We start from the raw sequence: 17,724 nt of genomic DNA on the forward strand, positions 1-17,724 counted from the left end.
CGTCTTCTCGCGAGATTCGCCTTTGTTGAACGAGCCGCCGCGCTGATTGGCTGTTCGGCACACGTGTTCAAGATGGCGACCACCATGGTTGAGCATGTCGTAGCTGACGCTGGGGCTTTCTTAAAAAACGCCGCATTGCATGTAAGCCTTCGTGGGTTCCCGTAATCACGACGAAACGTTTTATGTTGCCTTTTCTTTAATTATTTATTGTAATATCAGCTTGGATTAGTGTTAGATTGTGGTGTACTGGGACATGCTAAGACTAATGTTATTCAGGGATTCGGGTTATATTAACAATTAATGTAATTATTGTATATTTAATAAGGGTTTTAATAGGTTTACCATGATTTTAGACAATTTTGGAAAGACCTGGCACGTTATTGATGTGCTGTCACATTACTGGGTTAAACGGTATTATATGTACTATATATATATAAATAATTATGGAACCCAGCCATCAGTGGTGCACAAGTCAGTGCACTCTTAGAGCTGCTCCTCACAGGCTAGGGAATAGGGAGGGTTGTGTTAGGAAGGGCATCCAGCGTAGACATCACAGCTATTGTTAGCCAACAGGGTACCGGTGGAAACTGGGCTACTGTTGGGAGAAGATGGAGAGGAGGAAGACGTCTACAGAGACGGCAGGGAAAGGAGAAGTGGAGGAGAGTGGAGGTTCGGATTGGTACTTTAAATGTTGGTACTATGACTGGTAAAGGGAGAGAGGGAGCTGATATGATGGAGAGAAGTAAGGTAGATGATGTATGTTCAGGGAGTAAGACCAGGAACATTGGAGGTGTTTAAACTGTTTTATTGTGGTGTGAATGGAAAGAGAAATGGTGAAGGGGTGATTCTGAATGAAGAGTACAGTGAGAGTGGAAAGGATGTGCTGTGAGTTAGAGCAATAAAGGATGGAGATGGAAATGTGTTCCCTAGTGAGGAGAGTGTGTTAAGAAGATGAAGGGAGTATTTTGAGATGGTGGAGCAGGAAGTGGATAGGAGTCAGTAAGGAGGAAGTAAGAGCAGCGATGAAGAGTTAAAAAATCGGTTGGACCAGATTACATTTAGGTAGAAACATGGAGACGTTTAGGAGAGATGGCAGTGGAGTTTTTAACCATGTTGTTTAACAAGATTTTGGAAGTTAAGAAGATGCCTGAGAAATGGAGAAGGAGTGTGCTGGTACTGATCTGTAAGAATAAGGAAGATGTGCAGACCTGCAGTAACTACAGGGGAATAAAGTTGATCAGTCACACCATGAAGTTATGGGAAAGAGTAGTGGAAGCCATGCTGAGAGAAGAGGTGACCATCTGTGAGCAATAGTATGGTTTTATGCAGAGGAAGAGCACCACAGATGCCCTATTTGCTTTGAGAAGGTTGATGGAGAAGTATAGAGAAGATCAGAAGGAGTTGCATTGTGTGTTTGTGGATTTAGAGAAAGCGTACGACAGGGTTAAGAGAGGAGTTGTGGTATTGTATGAGGAAGTCAGGTGGACTGCTTCAAGGATCGGCACTGAGCCCTCTTCTGTTTTGTCACCTGTGTGTACAAAATGGAAAATTTTACTTGCACTCGAATTGGCGTCGGTGAGAAAGAGCACTTGACAGACATCATTGCAAAAAGAAACACAAATCCGTGGCAGGTGTATAAACGCTGTTAGCTTTATATATTTACAGTTGAAACTTTTCCGGTTTCCCTGTTCAAATGTGGAATAGACTACTGCCACCTACTGGTATGGGAGAGTTATGTCACTCACGTAAGCGCAGAACGTACACGCAGGTCCATTGTGTCGGTATTGTAAGCATAAAGAACACATACTGTGCATGATCATTATATACCTTTTTCAACAATGTTTTAATTAACTCCTTTTTTTGAGGTGTTTTTTCCAAAAGTCTTGTGGTGGAAACCGGAGGCTCCTTCTGTAAATGCTTAATGACCGTTTAAAAAAAATAATGACACAATGGACATGGTTTTCTTTGTGATATAATAGCGAGCATGATTTCATGTTTTTAGTCTGGTATTATGTAAATAATCCACTATACTATATCGCCTGTCTGAGCTGTTCCTGAAGAAAATGAATCACCTTCTGACCAAGCAGAATGCGAGAGTGCTGATCAGTTAGTTGTGTTTTTCCTTCGCTTTAGGAAATTGGGAGGAATATTTACACACTGAAGGAAGTCGTGAATGAAATTCGGGACAAACAAACGAAAAAGAACTTGGCTTTTTTACCCTACAAGCTCAACTTCAAAGAACCGTTTCCAGAACACGTCCGATTCGGTGAGTCGCTCGTACTCTAGTTCGCTAATCTTCCGGTCGAAGCGAGTCTGATTTGTTTTATTTGTGACTTTTATTCATTTATTGTCCTCCAGTGACCGATTTTGCCAAAAAGACCGGAGATTATCCGAGCCTGTCAGCTACAGACATTAAGGTCTTGGCTCTGACCTACCAGCTGGAGTTGGAGCATTGTGGAGCTGCTCACCTGAGGAAGGTCCCAGCAGTGCAGGTATTAGTGGTGAAATTCTCCTGAGAGAAATGAAATGAAAATAAAACCTGTGTTTTGGATTAACATTGTGTGTTTCCCTGCGCTTTAGGTGGAAGTTTGCAGCACACAGAAACACCCAGAAGCTCCGGTTAACATCGCTGGATTTCACCTTCCTCCTACTAAAGTAAGACTTTATAAGTTATTTTTCAAAATATGTCTGGAATTTTCATATTGTATTTTTCAAAGCACTATATTCTTTGATCTCGATCTGAAACATTTAAACTCATTTGAAAAAGTTCTAAGACATAAATGAATCATATACAGAACCTGTTAAATGTGCGAAAACACAGTTTTGTTGTTTTTGAGAGCCCACGTGCGTGATCAGAGAAATATATAAATGGCAGATGTTCCACATGATTTTATTGAAAAATCCTCCTGTTTCTCCAAACTTTCAGCTCTTGTAAAACTTGCCAAAGATGTTTCTTCACTAGTTGGAGATTACTTACATGTGATCCAGTTCATCCCAGAGCAGTTCAATAGGATTTGGGTGTGGTGACTGGGCAGGTCATTTCATGCTAGATATCACTAAACAACCTCGAAACCATCATGATCACATCTTCTCCCCTGTTCTCCTTCTTACATACACAAGTTCTTCTGTAATAGACACAAGTGTCACACGTGGATTCCACAGAACGTCCTTTCAGTCATTCACTGCTTTGGCATTTGAGTTTGTTGCATAAAAATGTCTCGAAAGCATTAAAAAAAACATTTCCAACAGAAATTAAAAGTAAGTACACCCCGTTGGCTTGTGTTCATTTAAAATGAGGGAATAAAAACACAACTTTTATTAATATTTTAAAGCAGAAATCATCATCCAGGTCGGTTCCTGACGTTCAGCAGCCGTTAGCCTCCCGTGAACATCCAGCTGCCGAGAGCTCCGAGTTTAACAGCTTCCAGTTTTGGAGAGATCCCTTACCCAACATCGACGATGACCTGCTCAAGCTGCTGGTGTGGATTTTGACAATTATGTTTCATACTCGACCGTCTCCTCGCTTGGTTTAAGCAAAGGAAATAACGCTCTTTTTACACTGAAGCAGGACACCTCAGGCAGCTCAGGCACCGAGGTTCAGCATGACGTCGCGTCACATGAAGCTCCGAGCGCAGAGAGCTCCGAGTTTAACAGCTTCCAGTTTTGGAGAGAGCCCTTACCCAGCATCGACGACGAGTTATTAAAGTTAGTGGTGAGTAAAATGTTCAAGGTTTATGATTTTTCTGAAGAAAAATAAATGATTTTGGAAATAAAAGTGAATGAAATGTCGGGTTGTTCTATAAAAAGGCTCCGAAATATAAATTAGGTTTAAAAAGAATGATCATTTAATTACATTTTCTGTAAAAGCTTTATCTCAGTCAGGGTGCGCTTACTGCAAACATCCGCATTCGTATCGCATTCTCAGATCTTAAACTAACGAAGTGGGTGTGGCCTAAACTCTAGAAACTTCATACATTGGAAATCCATCGGGAGGAAACCCAGAGCTAGAAATGTTGCAGATGAACCCTATCGATATATTGTGCCTCATGTTCATGTGCAACAGGATTCTGGTCCCAAAAAAGTGAAAAAGCTGACTGTGGTGTCTGGGTAGGAGGGGCTTACTCTCGCTCATCTTCTCCAAGTGGAATTTGATATGAAAATGTTACATATTCAGACCTATTATTATTATTATTATTAATTATTATTATTATTATTATTATTCCTTTTTACACATACTGCACCAAAAAAAAAATCTATGAACACACAAAACGGATCTCTTTGCGGTAAGGGTGCACAAACTTTTGCATTCGGCCGTATACACATTTTCCATTTGTGCTTTCTGTGAACAAATGTAAAAAGCCAAATACCGTGTCTTAGGACGGGGCCGAGAGAGTGCAGCGCACAGACCGGACGTCACGGAGCGACAAAAAAGAGAACGATGTGGGTATTGAAGAGGAAGATGCCGAGGAGGAGGATGGAGGCGGCTGGATCACTCCCGGTAATATAAAACAAATCCAGATGAACGCCGGAGAACATCAGGTGTCGGAAAACATCACAGTGGGCTGCTTGACAACCGACTTCGCGATGCAGGTGCGTAAGATGCCATAAGAAGAACGTGTGAATAGTTGTTTACTACGTTAATTGGTTTGTTCTGAAGTAGAGATATTTTCCCTCCATGGAACATCTACACATGAACTCGAACACCCCGGCTCGGAAATCACAGTTCTGCTCGTTCAGTTTTAATATGCTGATTCAGTTTTTTGTTTCTTGTAGAACGTGCTCGTTCAGATCGGCCTAAACGCGCTGGCAGTGAACGGCATGCTCATCAAACACACGAGAAACTACGTGCTCCGCTGCCACGCCTGCTTTAAGTGAGTGGTATCTGAAGGTCATGTACAGCAGGGATCTCCAAGCTTTTATGCACCACAGACCAGATTCGGTTTGAAAATTACCGGTAGTCCCAGACCTACGATGAAGATGCTCCGATGACTCCGATGCCGTAACTTAAAAATACCGTAAGTCGACACATGGCCCAGCCTACCCAGGAGTCTAAAATAACAGTGATCAGTAATGAGGGTAGTGTCCGGTAACGTGTTCATAATTTAACAAGTTACGGTATATAATTTGGCAAACCAGAGCAATTTACAGAAGCGTAATGTGTATGAGAGACGAGTTAAAATTGGTCTTTGAAATGGGCGGGAGATGCCTACATCCTGGCAGAATCTTAATGTGACGTATGAAAAAATAAATATCGTCATCGTAAACTCAAAAGTTGAACCATCGTAACTCGGGGACTACCTGTATATTATTATATACACATGCATCTATCGTTATCTAACATCTGTCTTCATATCACACACGTGGGATTTAGAGCATGTGAACAGTGAGACTAAAATTACTGACGTCATATTTTTGATTAAAGGCTACTTCTATTCCCTCTCATTTTGGCGTCGGAAGCGGACTCTTCGTTCTCAACGTCTCTTTTTCTTTTCTTGGTGTATGTAAAGCTCTTAAAGGGCATATACATATATAGACACTATTAAAGGTTCATATACATATATAGACATTATTATTGTGCTGTAAGATAACACAGCCGCAGACAGTAGAGTGTAAAGTGTGCGTCTCAAGGCCATGGAAGCATTTTATACTAAACGCAACAAAGAAAACTGTACCTGCAAGTTATGCAAAGCGGAGTACGGAAGTAGCACAGTGATGCACGAGCACGTAAAAAGAAAACGCACTGGTGTCACGGATGCAAGCGAAACATCAGCACAGTAAGCAGAAACGATATAATCCTCATTATGTGAGAATGGTAAAGTTAAATGAATGCTATTCTGTAAACCGGTTGCTAACTTCTGGACAGTCACGCTGGATCGGTTCTGTCGTGACTCGCGAGCATCGGGTGATGGATTCAACTAAATCTAAAAGCAGCAAATAACCGCAGCAGTAAACGATTCAATTTTTAGTTGCTGTTGTGGTTTTCAGCGAATGTTTATGCATTTGTGTACACACATATATATATATATATATATATTATATGCATGTATTTTTATAATCTCAATGAGCACTTGATTTAAACTATAGACATTGGTGCACATGTAGATTTCCAGTCATGTACTAGCATTACTCGCTAGTCAGTGTGTTATTGATGGTAGGAAAGAACCCTAAATATCTAATCGGGGGGGGGAAATCAATAATAACACTAATTAATCAGGATTTTTAAATCATCAATCAGCCTCTTCTTGTTTTTCATCCACTTATTCAAATCAATCGTTCATTTGTACATGAGGGTTTTTTTGTCTTCTGTCAGGACTACCACAAACATGAGCAAAGCGTTCTGTCCACATTGTGGCAACAGCACGCTGAAGAAGGTGGCCGTGACGCTCAGCGAGGACGGCAGCGTGCAAATGCACTTCTCCAGCAACCCCAAAGTGCTCAATCCCAAAGGAAAGAGGGTATGTTCTCATTCTGGCTCAGACAGAGTGGAAGGCTCTGGGTTACTGATCAGAGGGTCGGGGGTTCAAGCCCCAGCACTACCAATCTGCCACTGCTGGACCCTTCAGCGAGGCCCTTAACCTTGTCTCATGGCTGATGCTGTGCTTCGACCCCAGCTTCCTGTTAAACTGGGATATTTCACGGAATATTCCAGTGTGCTCTGACGTATGTGAGGAAAAAATTATTAATGAACCTCCATAAAATAAATGTAAATTATTTAGTACATTTTTAGGGAGTGTATTTATTTTTGCACACTTTTTAGCTTATTTATTTGCAATCAGATTAATACAAATCATTTCTTAGTTTGTTGATTTGGAATTAAATTTTTCAGGTATGGATTAGTATGCAGAAAAAATTAAAAGAATAGTGAGTATTGAAAAAAATATTTGTAAATATTTTTAAAAATAAAAAAAAATCTGAATTTGTAAATAAAAAAATAAATTACTTTTTAAAAATAAAAATAAAACAAAGGTTACGTCCACATTGATCCCGAATACATCCAGGAAAAAATTTGACTTTTATTTCTGACGTTTTTCCCGAACCCAGCAGTGCAACAGATGATACACGATGAAGCCAATGCATCTGTCACTCAATCAAAAAAGGCAAAATATCGATGTAACACGCAATTATTTAGATTGTATTGTGCTTTGCTGTTTGGTTTGATGGTTTAAATCGAATTAATTATCGAATTAATTTAATTAATTCGTGGCACAAACGGTCTTTATGTTAGGGAAGTCTGCATATTTCAGTCCGGGAAAAAAGTCACTCATTTGGGATTTGCCAAATCACTAATCCCTTTTTTTTCTTTTCCCCCCACCTCTCCCCTTTTGCAGTATTCTGTTCCTCTCCCACAAGGTGGCAAACACTCGAACAACCCGCACCTGGTGGATGATCAGCGTTTCCCTCAGCAGCGACTCTCCCAAAAGGCTCGGGGGAAGACAGACGTGTTCGACCCGGACTACCTCGCCGGCAGCTCTCCGTTCTCAGAGCATGACCTTTACAGCCGGGCGGCGGGTTTACAGCTGCGGGACGCTCAGTGCGGAGGAGGCAGAAGGCGCACCAACCCGAACGCCTCTCGCAAGAAATTCGTGAAGAAAAAGTGATCAGACCTTTTATTTAACGCCATCAAGGGCAAAGAGTGAGGAAGGAAATGAATGTACCAGTTGTTGTTTCTAGAAAAAAGAAAAAAAAAAGTTTAACTACAGCATGAACTGACGTGTGATTAGGGATGTAGCGATACGGAATTTGATGTTTGATGTTCGTGATGTCATTGAGAATCGTGCAGTATACACCAGGCGACCCGAAATAGCAGTCAATGTATTTCCGACTCTGTAAACATATCAGGAGAGATAAAGATAAAGATATCTTTCAACATGAGTAACCTGATAAAATTGCATGGGATGTAGAGTATCCTTAATAAAGCTTGTAACCTGTAGAACACACACGTTTGGTGATTAAAATCGAGCACCAGGTGCCATATGATGTGTGTAAGTAGAAAGAACGTCCCATCATTTCATCATCTATGATTTACACTCATTTCTGATTCCAAACCGATTTCATTCATTAAACATCGTACTTTAGTCAAATTCTATTTCATGTATTCGAAATTATTTATACTGTCAGACTTTGATTCTTACGTTAAACCTGACCTTAGTTCAAAAATAGTAATGATTTAGACGAATAGTATTTCCGAGCCGAATACACTTATCCTGGGTTTGTAGACGTTTGTGTTTGAGTATGGTTCTTCATGCAGTGATGAAGCCAGAAGTTATTTTTTCTACATATCATCATGGACATGTTAGTGGGTGGATTTATTTATTAAGCAGCCAGGGAATATTTTGTCCTCAAAGTTGATGTTAGAAGCAGGAATAATGGGTAAGGATTTGAGCCAGTTTTCAAATTGTGACGTCTGGGTCAGAGCATCTCCAAAACTGCAGCTCTTGCGAGATGTTCCTGGTCTGCAGTGGTCAGTATTTATCAAAAGTGCTCCATGGAAGGAACAGTGGTGAACCCGCGACAGGGGCGTGCGCGGCCGAGGCTGTAACTGATAAAACTAAAGACACTATGGAGATATGAAGGAAGCGATTCTACTATATGGGTTACTTAAGATTCACAAGAGATTGGCTGAAACTGTGTCCCCAGTTTTTCTGCCGTGTGTCACAGAAAATCGAAATGTGGCATCTGAGAAGCAAAAACGATGGAGAAAATGTAGGCAGGCAGAAGCTTCAGAAAAAAAAATCCTTTGAAATCATGACAACGTGAACAAACAAAAAATATTTAAATATCCTGTATTCATCCACTCCCGCTGCAAGATTTAATCATGACAAAAGCTTCAAAAGGAACAATGCAAGAGAATACAATACTCATTATACATTTTATACATCATTAAATAAAAGTAAAACTTCCCCAGAGTGACTTTAACTAGAATTCGAAGAAAATTAAGAAGCCATTTAATTTAGAGAAAGTGGCTGCAGTGTGTCGTTCAGATCATCTGTGCTGCTCAGAGCCGTGTCTACTGGATCGTTTTGCTCCGTGTCCTGTGTTCTGGGTTGTTCTGCATGTAAAGGCTTGGAGCTGTGGAAGTCCAGGTCTGTTCCATGTTCTGGTGCAGTCACTTCAGGAGATTCCACCGTCTCAGAAAGTGAAGTCTGGATTGGAGCTGGAGGTTGGGCTTCGGTAATACTCGAGCTGCTCAGCTCGACGGAAAGATCCAGCACCGGGGACACGGGTTCTCGTTTAGGCAGGACGAAGTCTAAAGGTTCCAGCACAGCGCTGACGTCGATGCACCCAACGTTACCGTGTTTATGAACCTGGGTTGGAGGAACACCTAGGAACAAGCAGCAGGAGCTCAGTGAGTTGATCAAATAGTTATAAAAGTTTTCCACTACGAAGTCATAACAGGAATTCACTTGCTTAATAACATCAATGAATGTAGCTATAAAAGGATAAAATAAATCCTTAATTAATAAAGGAAATAAAACACCTCAGGATGCAACTTGGAGAATCAATTCTCAAGGTGGTATCAAAAAGTTTCCAGACTAGTTTTGTAATACTCCAACAGATAGCAGCAAAAGGCTGGACGCACAGTCACAGGGAGCACCGACCTTTATGTGCCAAAAGATGTTTAAATGAAGAGCTGTGCAACTGGTGCTATTCTGACCACGTCTGCGATTTCATCATGAACAGCGAGTAAGAACGAAGAGCAAACGTGAAATCTGACACAGACGTTTGACGTACGGCATTCATTCATGAAATGACTTCCAGATTTTTACTTGTCACATGTACACTACAGCAGATTGATGCTCACACATTAGAAAACAGGGTCAGAGCGAAGAGGGTTAGGGGCCTTGCTTAAGGGCCCGACAGTTGCAACTGGGCAGTGCCAGGGCGTAAACCCCCAAACCTAACCACCACTTAGAATGTTTACAATCAAATCTAATCCATCCGATTACCGAGGATGTGTGCGAGCTGCGCTGGTGGGAAGAGAACCTGGAGACATCGGTTCAAAAAGGGCACCATGTCCTCTGCGAAGGCGCAGCAGAACCGGACAAACAAATCGCGCTCGCGGCTGCTGAAGGCCGACTCCTCCGCCCGGTGGAAAACCAGGATCAGTTTAGTCACCTGTGTGGGACAGAAATGGGTGTATTTGAGGTTAATACTTAATCAACATGTGTAAAACAAGCACAGAAACCTGAAATGATAAAGCACTGGATTTATAGGTGCAGCCAGTAGTTTTATCTGATTGTTCAAACCCAGTGCTCACTAAAGAAGAACTTCTCCTAGGTCTTCGTTTTTCCTTTCATTTTCAATTCATTTCCTGTTTCTAAAATCTTTTTAAGGTTTTTTTTTTACATTATAGTTTCGATTAATATTTAAATCATTAGGGACTCCATTTTAAACAATAAAAATGGGACAGGGGAAAAAACAACAACACCCAGCCAACTGCATGTTTGACTCAATGTGGACCACTGACAAGCAATTTATCATGGAGTCGTGGTGAGACTGTCGTATTTGTTTAGATTCTGAACATCAGCTTCCTCGTGCTTAATTCACTCGACTGCATCTTTACGCACTGATAATTATTGTCTAAGCGCATCAGAGAAAAGACGGGTCTGGAAATATACAAATCCACATGCGAAAAACAGACAACCACAGATCACGTGCTACCTTCAAAAGAGCTTCTTCGACACATTTGGCAACCTCTTCAGCTAAACTTATGGGGCAGCACAGCCGCAGGTCGTTAAAAGCTGTTAAGATGTTATTCAGGAAGCAGGCTAAAGGAGGAAAGTCCAACAACCCCATCGGGGGCTGAAGCGTGCCAGGTTGAACTCCGGGGCTCACGGTCGGGATGGTGTTTCTGAGCATGGACGGCAGGGAAATGAGCGTATACATGTTCATATCATCCTTGAACTTGTCCACGGCTTCCTGGACGGCTTTGGCGAACGTCTCCGTGGCGACGCGCTGGAACATGGGCGCGAGCTGGCCGCGGAAATCGGCGCCCACACGGCTGAAAGACAGGCCGAAGTACATGCACTGTCCGAGGAGCGAGTCCAGACGGCTTCCTACTCCACGCTCGAGGTCCCGTTCTAACGTCTCGAGGAAGTGGGCGATCTGCTGCACCACCCAGCCATGGAAGATGGTGCCCTCGTTGAGGGCCTGCTCGGTGGGAGGGAGCAGCGGGTCCTCGTCCGAGAAGATGGCGCGGTACTGCGTGATGATGTCGAAGAGGTGCACTCGGCAGGCCTCCACCGTTTTGGTGATATGGACGTAAGGGTCTTCGTCTGGGACGGCGGCGAGAACCGAGCGCAGCCAGCTGCCGCGCGCCTGCAGGAACTTCACGCGCAGCTCCGCCTCTGTAAAGATGTCCATCCTGCGCAGGTAGCCGATCACGCGCAGGCACACGGGCAGCTGAGAGTTACTGCGCAGCTGCTGGAGGAGCTGGTTCAGCATGAGCTGGGCCGACTGACGCACCTCGTTCACGATGCCCTAACGAGACACACACACACACACACACACACACTGTACTTACTGTCAATAACTCCTTATTAGTAATGCGTACCGACATATCCGACAATACCTGGATGACAGGGAGTGACAGCGAGTGCTTTTTCTCCAGCCTCTTCACATACACTGCGAGTTCCAGCGCTTCCTCGTAGTAGCCGTTCCGGACGCACGTGTCCATCAGCTGCGGAATTTCAAGAATCTCCAGGATCTCTGTGTGGCGGTTCAGCGTCAGGCTGTTCATCCGCCGACTCACCCCGATCTCCTCCGCTTCCTTCACAAATCCTCTATTACATTCAAGGGGAAAAAAATACAGCAGAGTACGTTTATTACCATCCTGACACTCTGATACGTTAAAAGCGCTAAACGTCTGATTGTAATGTGAACTTAATGTGATCAAGGAATGCTTATTAATGAGGAGTCGTTCATTTTGAACGAGTCTTTGAAGTGTGTCAGAAGAACGAGTCGACTCGGAAAGCAATTCGCTCATTTTCTACTGTGCACATTCTGTTAGTCATTGTGGAATGAAACAATATCCAGCTATTAAAGCCACACAAATAGATTTGAGCTTGTGCAGTTTGCTACTGATGCGGTTTGCGAGCTCTGACTATCGCACCATATGACCCACGTTATCGTACGCCTTCTAGAGGACCCTGGTGTCAACTCGCAATCTGATTGGTTACAGCGACAGCTTCCTTCTAATACCTTTTATGCTACAGTGCTGAATCTAAAGGCTTAAAGCTGATTTCTTTAAAAACACGTGATGTGATGGCTGAAATCTGATTGGATATAAATGTAAACAAACACTACATGAAGCAGTGCATTCAGGAGAAAGCTATAAAAAAAAAAGAACAGACTATTAGGAATATTTTAATACATGTTTATGGACAAAATATCTGAAAACGCAAGTCAATGATTGTGGAATCGTGCTTGCATATCGCGATGTGATTGTCAGAATCATATCGACCACCACTACAACTACTAAACAAACCACACCCACTTCCGCGTACGCGACCGGGTTTCAGACTAACCTGCATTTTTCCCCGAAGCTCGGCAATTTCTCGAGGAGTTTGGACAAACTGGATTCCACCCGCCCAAAGTCCCGGTAGATCTCTTTGGTGCAGTCTGCGGTGCGGATGAACGTCTTGTAGTTGGAGAAGGCGAGCTCGCGGGTCTGCTGCAGGATCTGCGCCCTCTCCTCCGACAGGCGCTCCGGTTCCCTGTTCAACTTTTCAACTCCATACGAGCTCAGCTCCAGCAGATACGTCGCGAAGTCCGGGTTCTCCCTCCAGTTTTCCGGAAAACTGTCTTTAAACACCGACACCAAAATACTCTCGTCCTCCACGTCCACAGCCGCCATCTTTACGCTTCTTACGTCACTACCATACGTCAAAACGTCATAAACTTGCGACATGTTTCGATTGATTGATTTAGTTATAATTTCTGAGCAAAGATTTAATTTGGCAATAAATGAAAACCTACAATAAAGACTTTAAATACATTAAAACACATTAATTAACCTTGTTTTATGGTTTTCTCATTAATACAATACTTTAATACAGACAGAGTAATTATTACTACATTTGTATACAAAAAGTATTGTTTATTCCAATTGAAAAAAAGGAATGAAATGAAATAATTAATAATTATTTTTAACAACAGCAAAAAAACAAGCCAGGAAGGCTGTAATAATTATAATAAGAATAATATAAGGTTTTATTTATTTTTTATCATAATTTATTTTTTCTTAACCGAACACTACAAATAAAAGGCATTGATTTGTATATTTATACAGTACAGTATTAATCTTTATTTATTGCCAAGGTCTCAGATTATATAAATACAAAGCAAGTTTATAAAAGTACATAAACAATATAGATACATGACGTGAAAAAAGAAAACAAAACGTATTTGAATACATTTTTAATTAAAGCAAATCACCAATTGTTGTTAAATTACAGAATGTTTATTATCTTAACAGATTTTAATTTCTTTGAGGATGAAATATCTTAAATATTTTGCCGGAGTACTGTGTTTATCTGCGACATTTTGGGCGATTGCTGGTGACGTCATTACTATGCGACGGCGAGTTTAAACTCTCTCACTCTTTCCCACGTGTGTGTGTGTGAGAGTGTATTTCCGCTCAGGTTGCAGTTTTATTAATTTTTTATTTAAAAATGCGGCCTTTAACAGACGAAGAGACGAAAACAATGTTCGAAAAGCTCTCCAAGTAGTGAGTATAATAAAAAAAATGATAACTGGCACCATGTTATTGATCGATTTCACGCTAACGTGCAGGCTAACAGCTAACAGCAGAATATGCTTTTGGGGGTTAAAATGAAGCATATACACCTTATAAATCATCTTAAGGTTTATTCTTAGATATTTAATAGAATTTAATCTGATGAAGTTCTGGAGAAGATTACACGATTTATTATTATTATTATAGTTTCTTTTCGGCTTCTCCCGTTAGGGGTCGCCACAGCGGATCCTCCGCATGTTTGATTTGGTACATGTTTTACGCTGGATGCCCTTCCTAACGCAACTCTCCCCAATTTATTGCCCCAATTTATCCGGGGTTGGGACCGGCACTAAGAGTGGCTGGGTGGTTCTGATGGTGGTTCTGATGGTTCTCTGACCGGGAATCGAACCCGGGTCGCAGCGGTGAGAGCGCTGCATCTTAACCACTAGACCACCAGGGGACCTTTATTATTATTATTATTATTATTATTATTCACGATTAATTGAAATTACTTGCATATTTTTATCTGTTTGGAATGTACCGTCAATGAATACATTTCAAGGTTTTAATACTCTAATCAATATATAATATTTTATTTAAAAAAATCTAAAAATGAAATTGAATAAGTAACTTAGTTTACATTTGTTAGACCCATTTGGGTAATACAGGTGTGTGTGTGTGTTTTACATGTAATATAACATTTTCTAAATATATGATCTACTTAACTGTTCTGCTCATTGTAGCAGACTTTAACAAATGTCTTCATTCCTTCCATCATTCATTCATTCACTCCCACGGTATCTGGAATTTCTTATTTTAAGAAAAATTATTGAAGCTGGACATAAAACGCTCCATATTGTTATCATAAAATTGGAAGTGCCATCGAAAAGGAACCATGAAGTCATTATGCAGAACCTGAAATTCTCTGCCAGGCTCATGGTGCAAAAACATGCCACATAAAATCATAATGCACATTTTTAATAAAACAAACCTCAAAACAGCTCCATCCGTCACCTCGCTACATCTGATGGCTTTTAAAGTGCCTGTATGATTAATTAAATGTCCACGGTTTTCTTGTCAGCATCGGAGAGAACATCAAGCTCCTTGTGGATCGACCTGATGGGACTTACTGCTTCAGGTTGCACCACGATCGTGTGTATTACATCAGGTAACGACGCAGCCATCTGGTATTTACATCAGTGTCGTACTGCGTTAAAGAACTCGCTGTAATCTGTTGCTGTTTGTCGTTCAAGCGAGAAGATGCTGAAGCTGGCCACGAATATCTCTCGCGACAAGCTGGTGTCGGTCGGCACGTGTTTCGGGAAGTTCACCAAAACGCACAAGTTTCGGCTGCACATCACGGCTCTGGATTTTCTCGCTCCTTACGCAAAGGTATTAAACGTGTCTGTTCGGCGTAACTACGTCTCGTTACACTGTAACTGTTTCCTTCAACTGCACGTCTTGAGGTCTTTCATTCCTCTCAGAACTCAGCTACCATTAAATCTAACGTTTATATAAAACGTATGTAAATTAATGAACTATTATAATTATCCATTTGTGTTTTGCATTTTTTTTTTCTTCAGCCAAGAACAATTAAATACACTATTTTGCCAAAAGTATTTGGACACCGGACTTTTTCAGCCGTATGCGTTTCCACAAATTGTTTGGAGGCACCCAAATATGTAGGACGTCTCTAGATGTGCACAAAGCCAGCTCCATGAAGACGTGGGTCGGAGTGGAAGATCTCCTGCTATAGAGCTCTAAAGCCTATTTAGATCTTTATTAAGGGGAAGTGTGTAGCTCAGTGGATAAGATGTTTTGACTTCTGATGAAGGTCATAACCAAGCTGTCACTGCTGGCCCCTAAAGCAAGGCCCTTAACCCTTAAAATCTAGAAGAGTGGAGCTATTTTAATAAATGGGGATTAAATGTGAATTTGGATGTCCAGAAGCACATACCAATCTTCTCCTCAGGTGTCCACATACTTTTGTCCATATAGTGTAGGTCTATAATAGTGTCAAATCAGGAAAGAAATGTTCTTACTGCATCACTAACGTCAATTCTAATATCCTCACATGTATTTTAATGCCCTCTTCCTGTGTCTCGTGTACAGTATAAAGTGTGGGTGAAGCCCGGAGCCGAGCAGTCTTTCCTATACGGCAACCACGTCATGAAGTCTGGTCTGGGCAGGATCACGGAAAACACGGCTCAGTACCAAGGAGTGGTGGTTTACTCGATGGCAGACGTTCCACTGGTCAGTAGCACGTTAATATACACCGATCAGGCGTAACATTAAGACCACCCGTTTAATATGTAATGCTGAAACAGTCGTGACCCGTCGATCATTAACAGCAACAGCGGTTTGAGCTACAGGAGCTCGTCTGTTGGATCGAAACCACACGGACCAGCCTTCGCTCCTCACGTGCATCAATGAGACTCGGCCGCCCACGACCCTGTCGCCGGTTCACCACTGTTCCTTCCTTGGAGCACTTTTGATAGATACTGACCACTGCAGACCAGGAACATCCCACAAGAGCTGCAGTTTTGGAGACGCTCTGACCCAGACGTCTAGACATCATGATTCGTCTAGACGTTCACAATTCGCCCATTTTTCCTGCTTCGAGCATATAATGTTCACTGTTGAAATGTTGACCAGGTGCCATGATGAAGAGAGAATCAGTGTTATTCACTCCATCGCTCGTGGTGTTATAATGCTATAATGTCATCCCTGATTAATGTGTAGTGTCTATAATCGAAAATGTACACATTTAGAGGATGTTTTCTGACTGTTGCGTCGCTCCACAGGGTTTTGGAGTCGCAGCGAAGACCACACAGGAATGCCGCAGAGTGGATCCCATGGCCATCGTGGTGTTTCATCAGGCCGATGTGGGAGAGTACATCAGGAATGAGGACACCCTCACTTAACGCGCTCGGACCGCGCTTTTTTTTTCCTTTTTTTTTGTAATAGACTGTTTCTTTTCATTTAACTCAGTGATCATCTTCTCTCACTGCTGGAAAAAGTGTCACGTGACCGACTGCAACATCGTCAACATTCTCTCAAATGGAGCTTTTCTGTTCTAAATATATTGTTTTGTTTTCTCCAAAATGGTCACGTGTGCTATTTTAATACGACTTTATAATAATGTGTCTTTCATATGTGAAAGTTTTCGATTTCAGTGACTGAATTTCAAATGCAGGAACTTTATTGTTAAATCATAGATCAGTTCAGTTCGGACAAAAGTTTGTGGACACCTGAGCTGAGAATATGCTTCTTGAACATCCTGCTGCTGTTAAAGTAACCTTGACTCTTCTGGACTGTGCTTGTGAGGATGTGTGTGAGAAGTCGGGTAGTTTGGTAGGTGGAAAAGTGAGAAGGTCTGGGGTGCAGTCAGGGTTTACGTGCTTCCCAAAAGTGTTCAATAGGGCTGGAGCTCTATAGTAGGAGATCTTCCACACACACCCAGAACTTCATGGAGCTAGCTTTGTGCACAGGGACTTTGTCATGCTGGAACAGGTTTGGGTCTCCTAGTTCATGTTCATAGCTCCACAAAGATGTATTTTTTGGGAAAGAACCACATCTGGTTGGAAAAAGTGCGACGTCTCAATACTTTTGTCTTTATAAAACATCTCTAAAGGTGAACAGGGGGGAAAAAAAAAGTCGACTAGTTCTGAACCTAACGACTTTATTATGCAAAAGAGCTTCACATATGAAAACAATTATTCAATGGCAAATGAAAGAGAAACGAAGAAACGTTTTCACCGCATGTCATACAGCCTGCGTTCACGTTTCAGTTTTAAGGAATTTAATTGAAAACGTTCTGACCAAATCTCCATTATCATCATACAGAACAGTGATTCCACTCATCACAGGGTTTTAGAATAAATCGATGAAGCCTGATGCATTTGTAATCAATTCCTTGACTTCTTTTTTTTTTTTTTGTATACTGACGTTACATATATATTAATACACTTACACACTCCTGCTAC

The 17,724-nt window shown here is 41.7% G+C and overlaps 3 protein-coding genes across 6 annotated transcripts; 2 read left to right on the top strand and 1 right to left on the bottom strand.

Annotated features, from left to right (window-relative positions):
* The first annotated feature begins 15 nt into the window (after positions 1-15).
* nob1 (NIN1 (RPN12) binding protein 1 homolog) lies at positions 16-7,933 on the top strand. 4 transcript variants are annotated; one of them, XM_083551645.1, is made up of 10 exons: positions 16-141; positions 2,134-2,266; positions 2,359-2,492; positions 2,581-2,655; positions 3,333-3,479; positions 3,566-3,712; positions 4,378-4,590; positions 4,774-4,871; positions 6,311-6,455; positions 7,329-7,933. In XM_083551645.1, the coding sequence occupies exons 1-10, from the start codon at positions 73-75 to the stop codon at positions 7,596-7,598; spliced, it is 1,431 nt and encodes a 476-aa protein (XP_083407771.1). In that variant the 5' UTR covers positions 16-72; the 3' UTR covers positions 7,599-7,933. The 4 variants fall into 4 exon arrangements, with proteins under 4 accessions (XP_083407771.1, XP_083407773.1, XP_083407772.1 ...); XM_083551647.1 differs by having other exon boundaries at positions 3,569-3,712; XM_083551646.1 differs by having other exon boundaries at positions 3,336-3,479.
* An 834-nt stretch (positions 7,934-8,767) lies between these two features.
* cog8 (component of oligomeric golgi complex 8) lies at positions 8,768-12,903 on the bottom strand. Its single transcript, XM_083553316.1, has 5 exons — positions 12,528-12,903; positions 11,573-11,783; positions 10,663-11,481; positions 9,948-10,116; positions 8,768-9,322 (listed from the first exon to the last, which is right to left on the bottom strand). Exons 1-5 carry the CDS (start codon positions 12,854-12,856, stop codon positions 8,946-8,948), a joined length of 1,905 nt encoding a protein of 634 aa, XP_083409442.1. The 5' UTR covers positions 12,857-12,903; the 3' UTR covers positions 8,768-8,945.
* A 659-nt stretch (positions 12,904-13,562) lies between these two features.
* nip7 (NIP7 nucleolar pre-rRNA processing protein) lies at positions 13,563-17,635 on the top strand. The gene is made up of 5 exons (XM_083553192.1): positions 13,563-13,729; positions 14,820-14,906; positions 14,992-15,130; positions 15,851-15,991; positions 16,543-17,635. The coding sequence occupies exons 1-5, from the start codon at positions 13,674-13,676 to the stop codon at positions 16,660-16,662; spliced, it is 543 nt and encodes a 180-aa protein (XP_083409318.1). The 5' UTR covers positions 13,563-13,673; the 3' UTR covers positions 16,663-17,635.
* The last annotated feature ends 89 nt before the right edge of the window (positions 17,636-17,724 follow it).

This window comes from Silurus aristotelis (genome assembly GCF_946808225.1).
Source record: "Silurus aristotelis genome assembly, chromosome: 10".
Lineage (NCBI taxonomy): Eukaryota > Metazoa > Chordata > Actinopteri > Siluriformes > Siluridae > Silurus > Silurus aristotelis.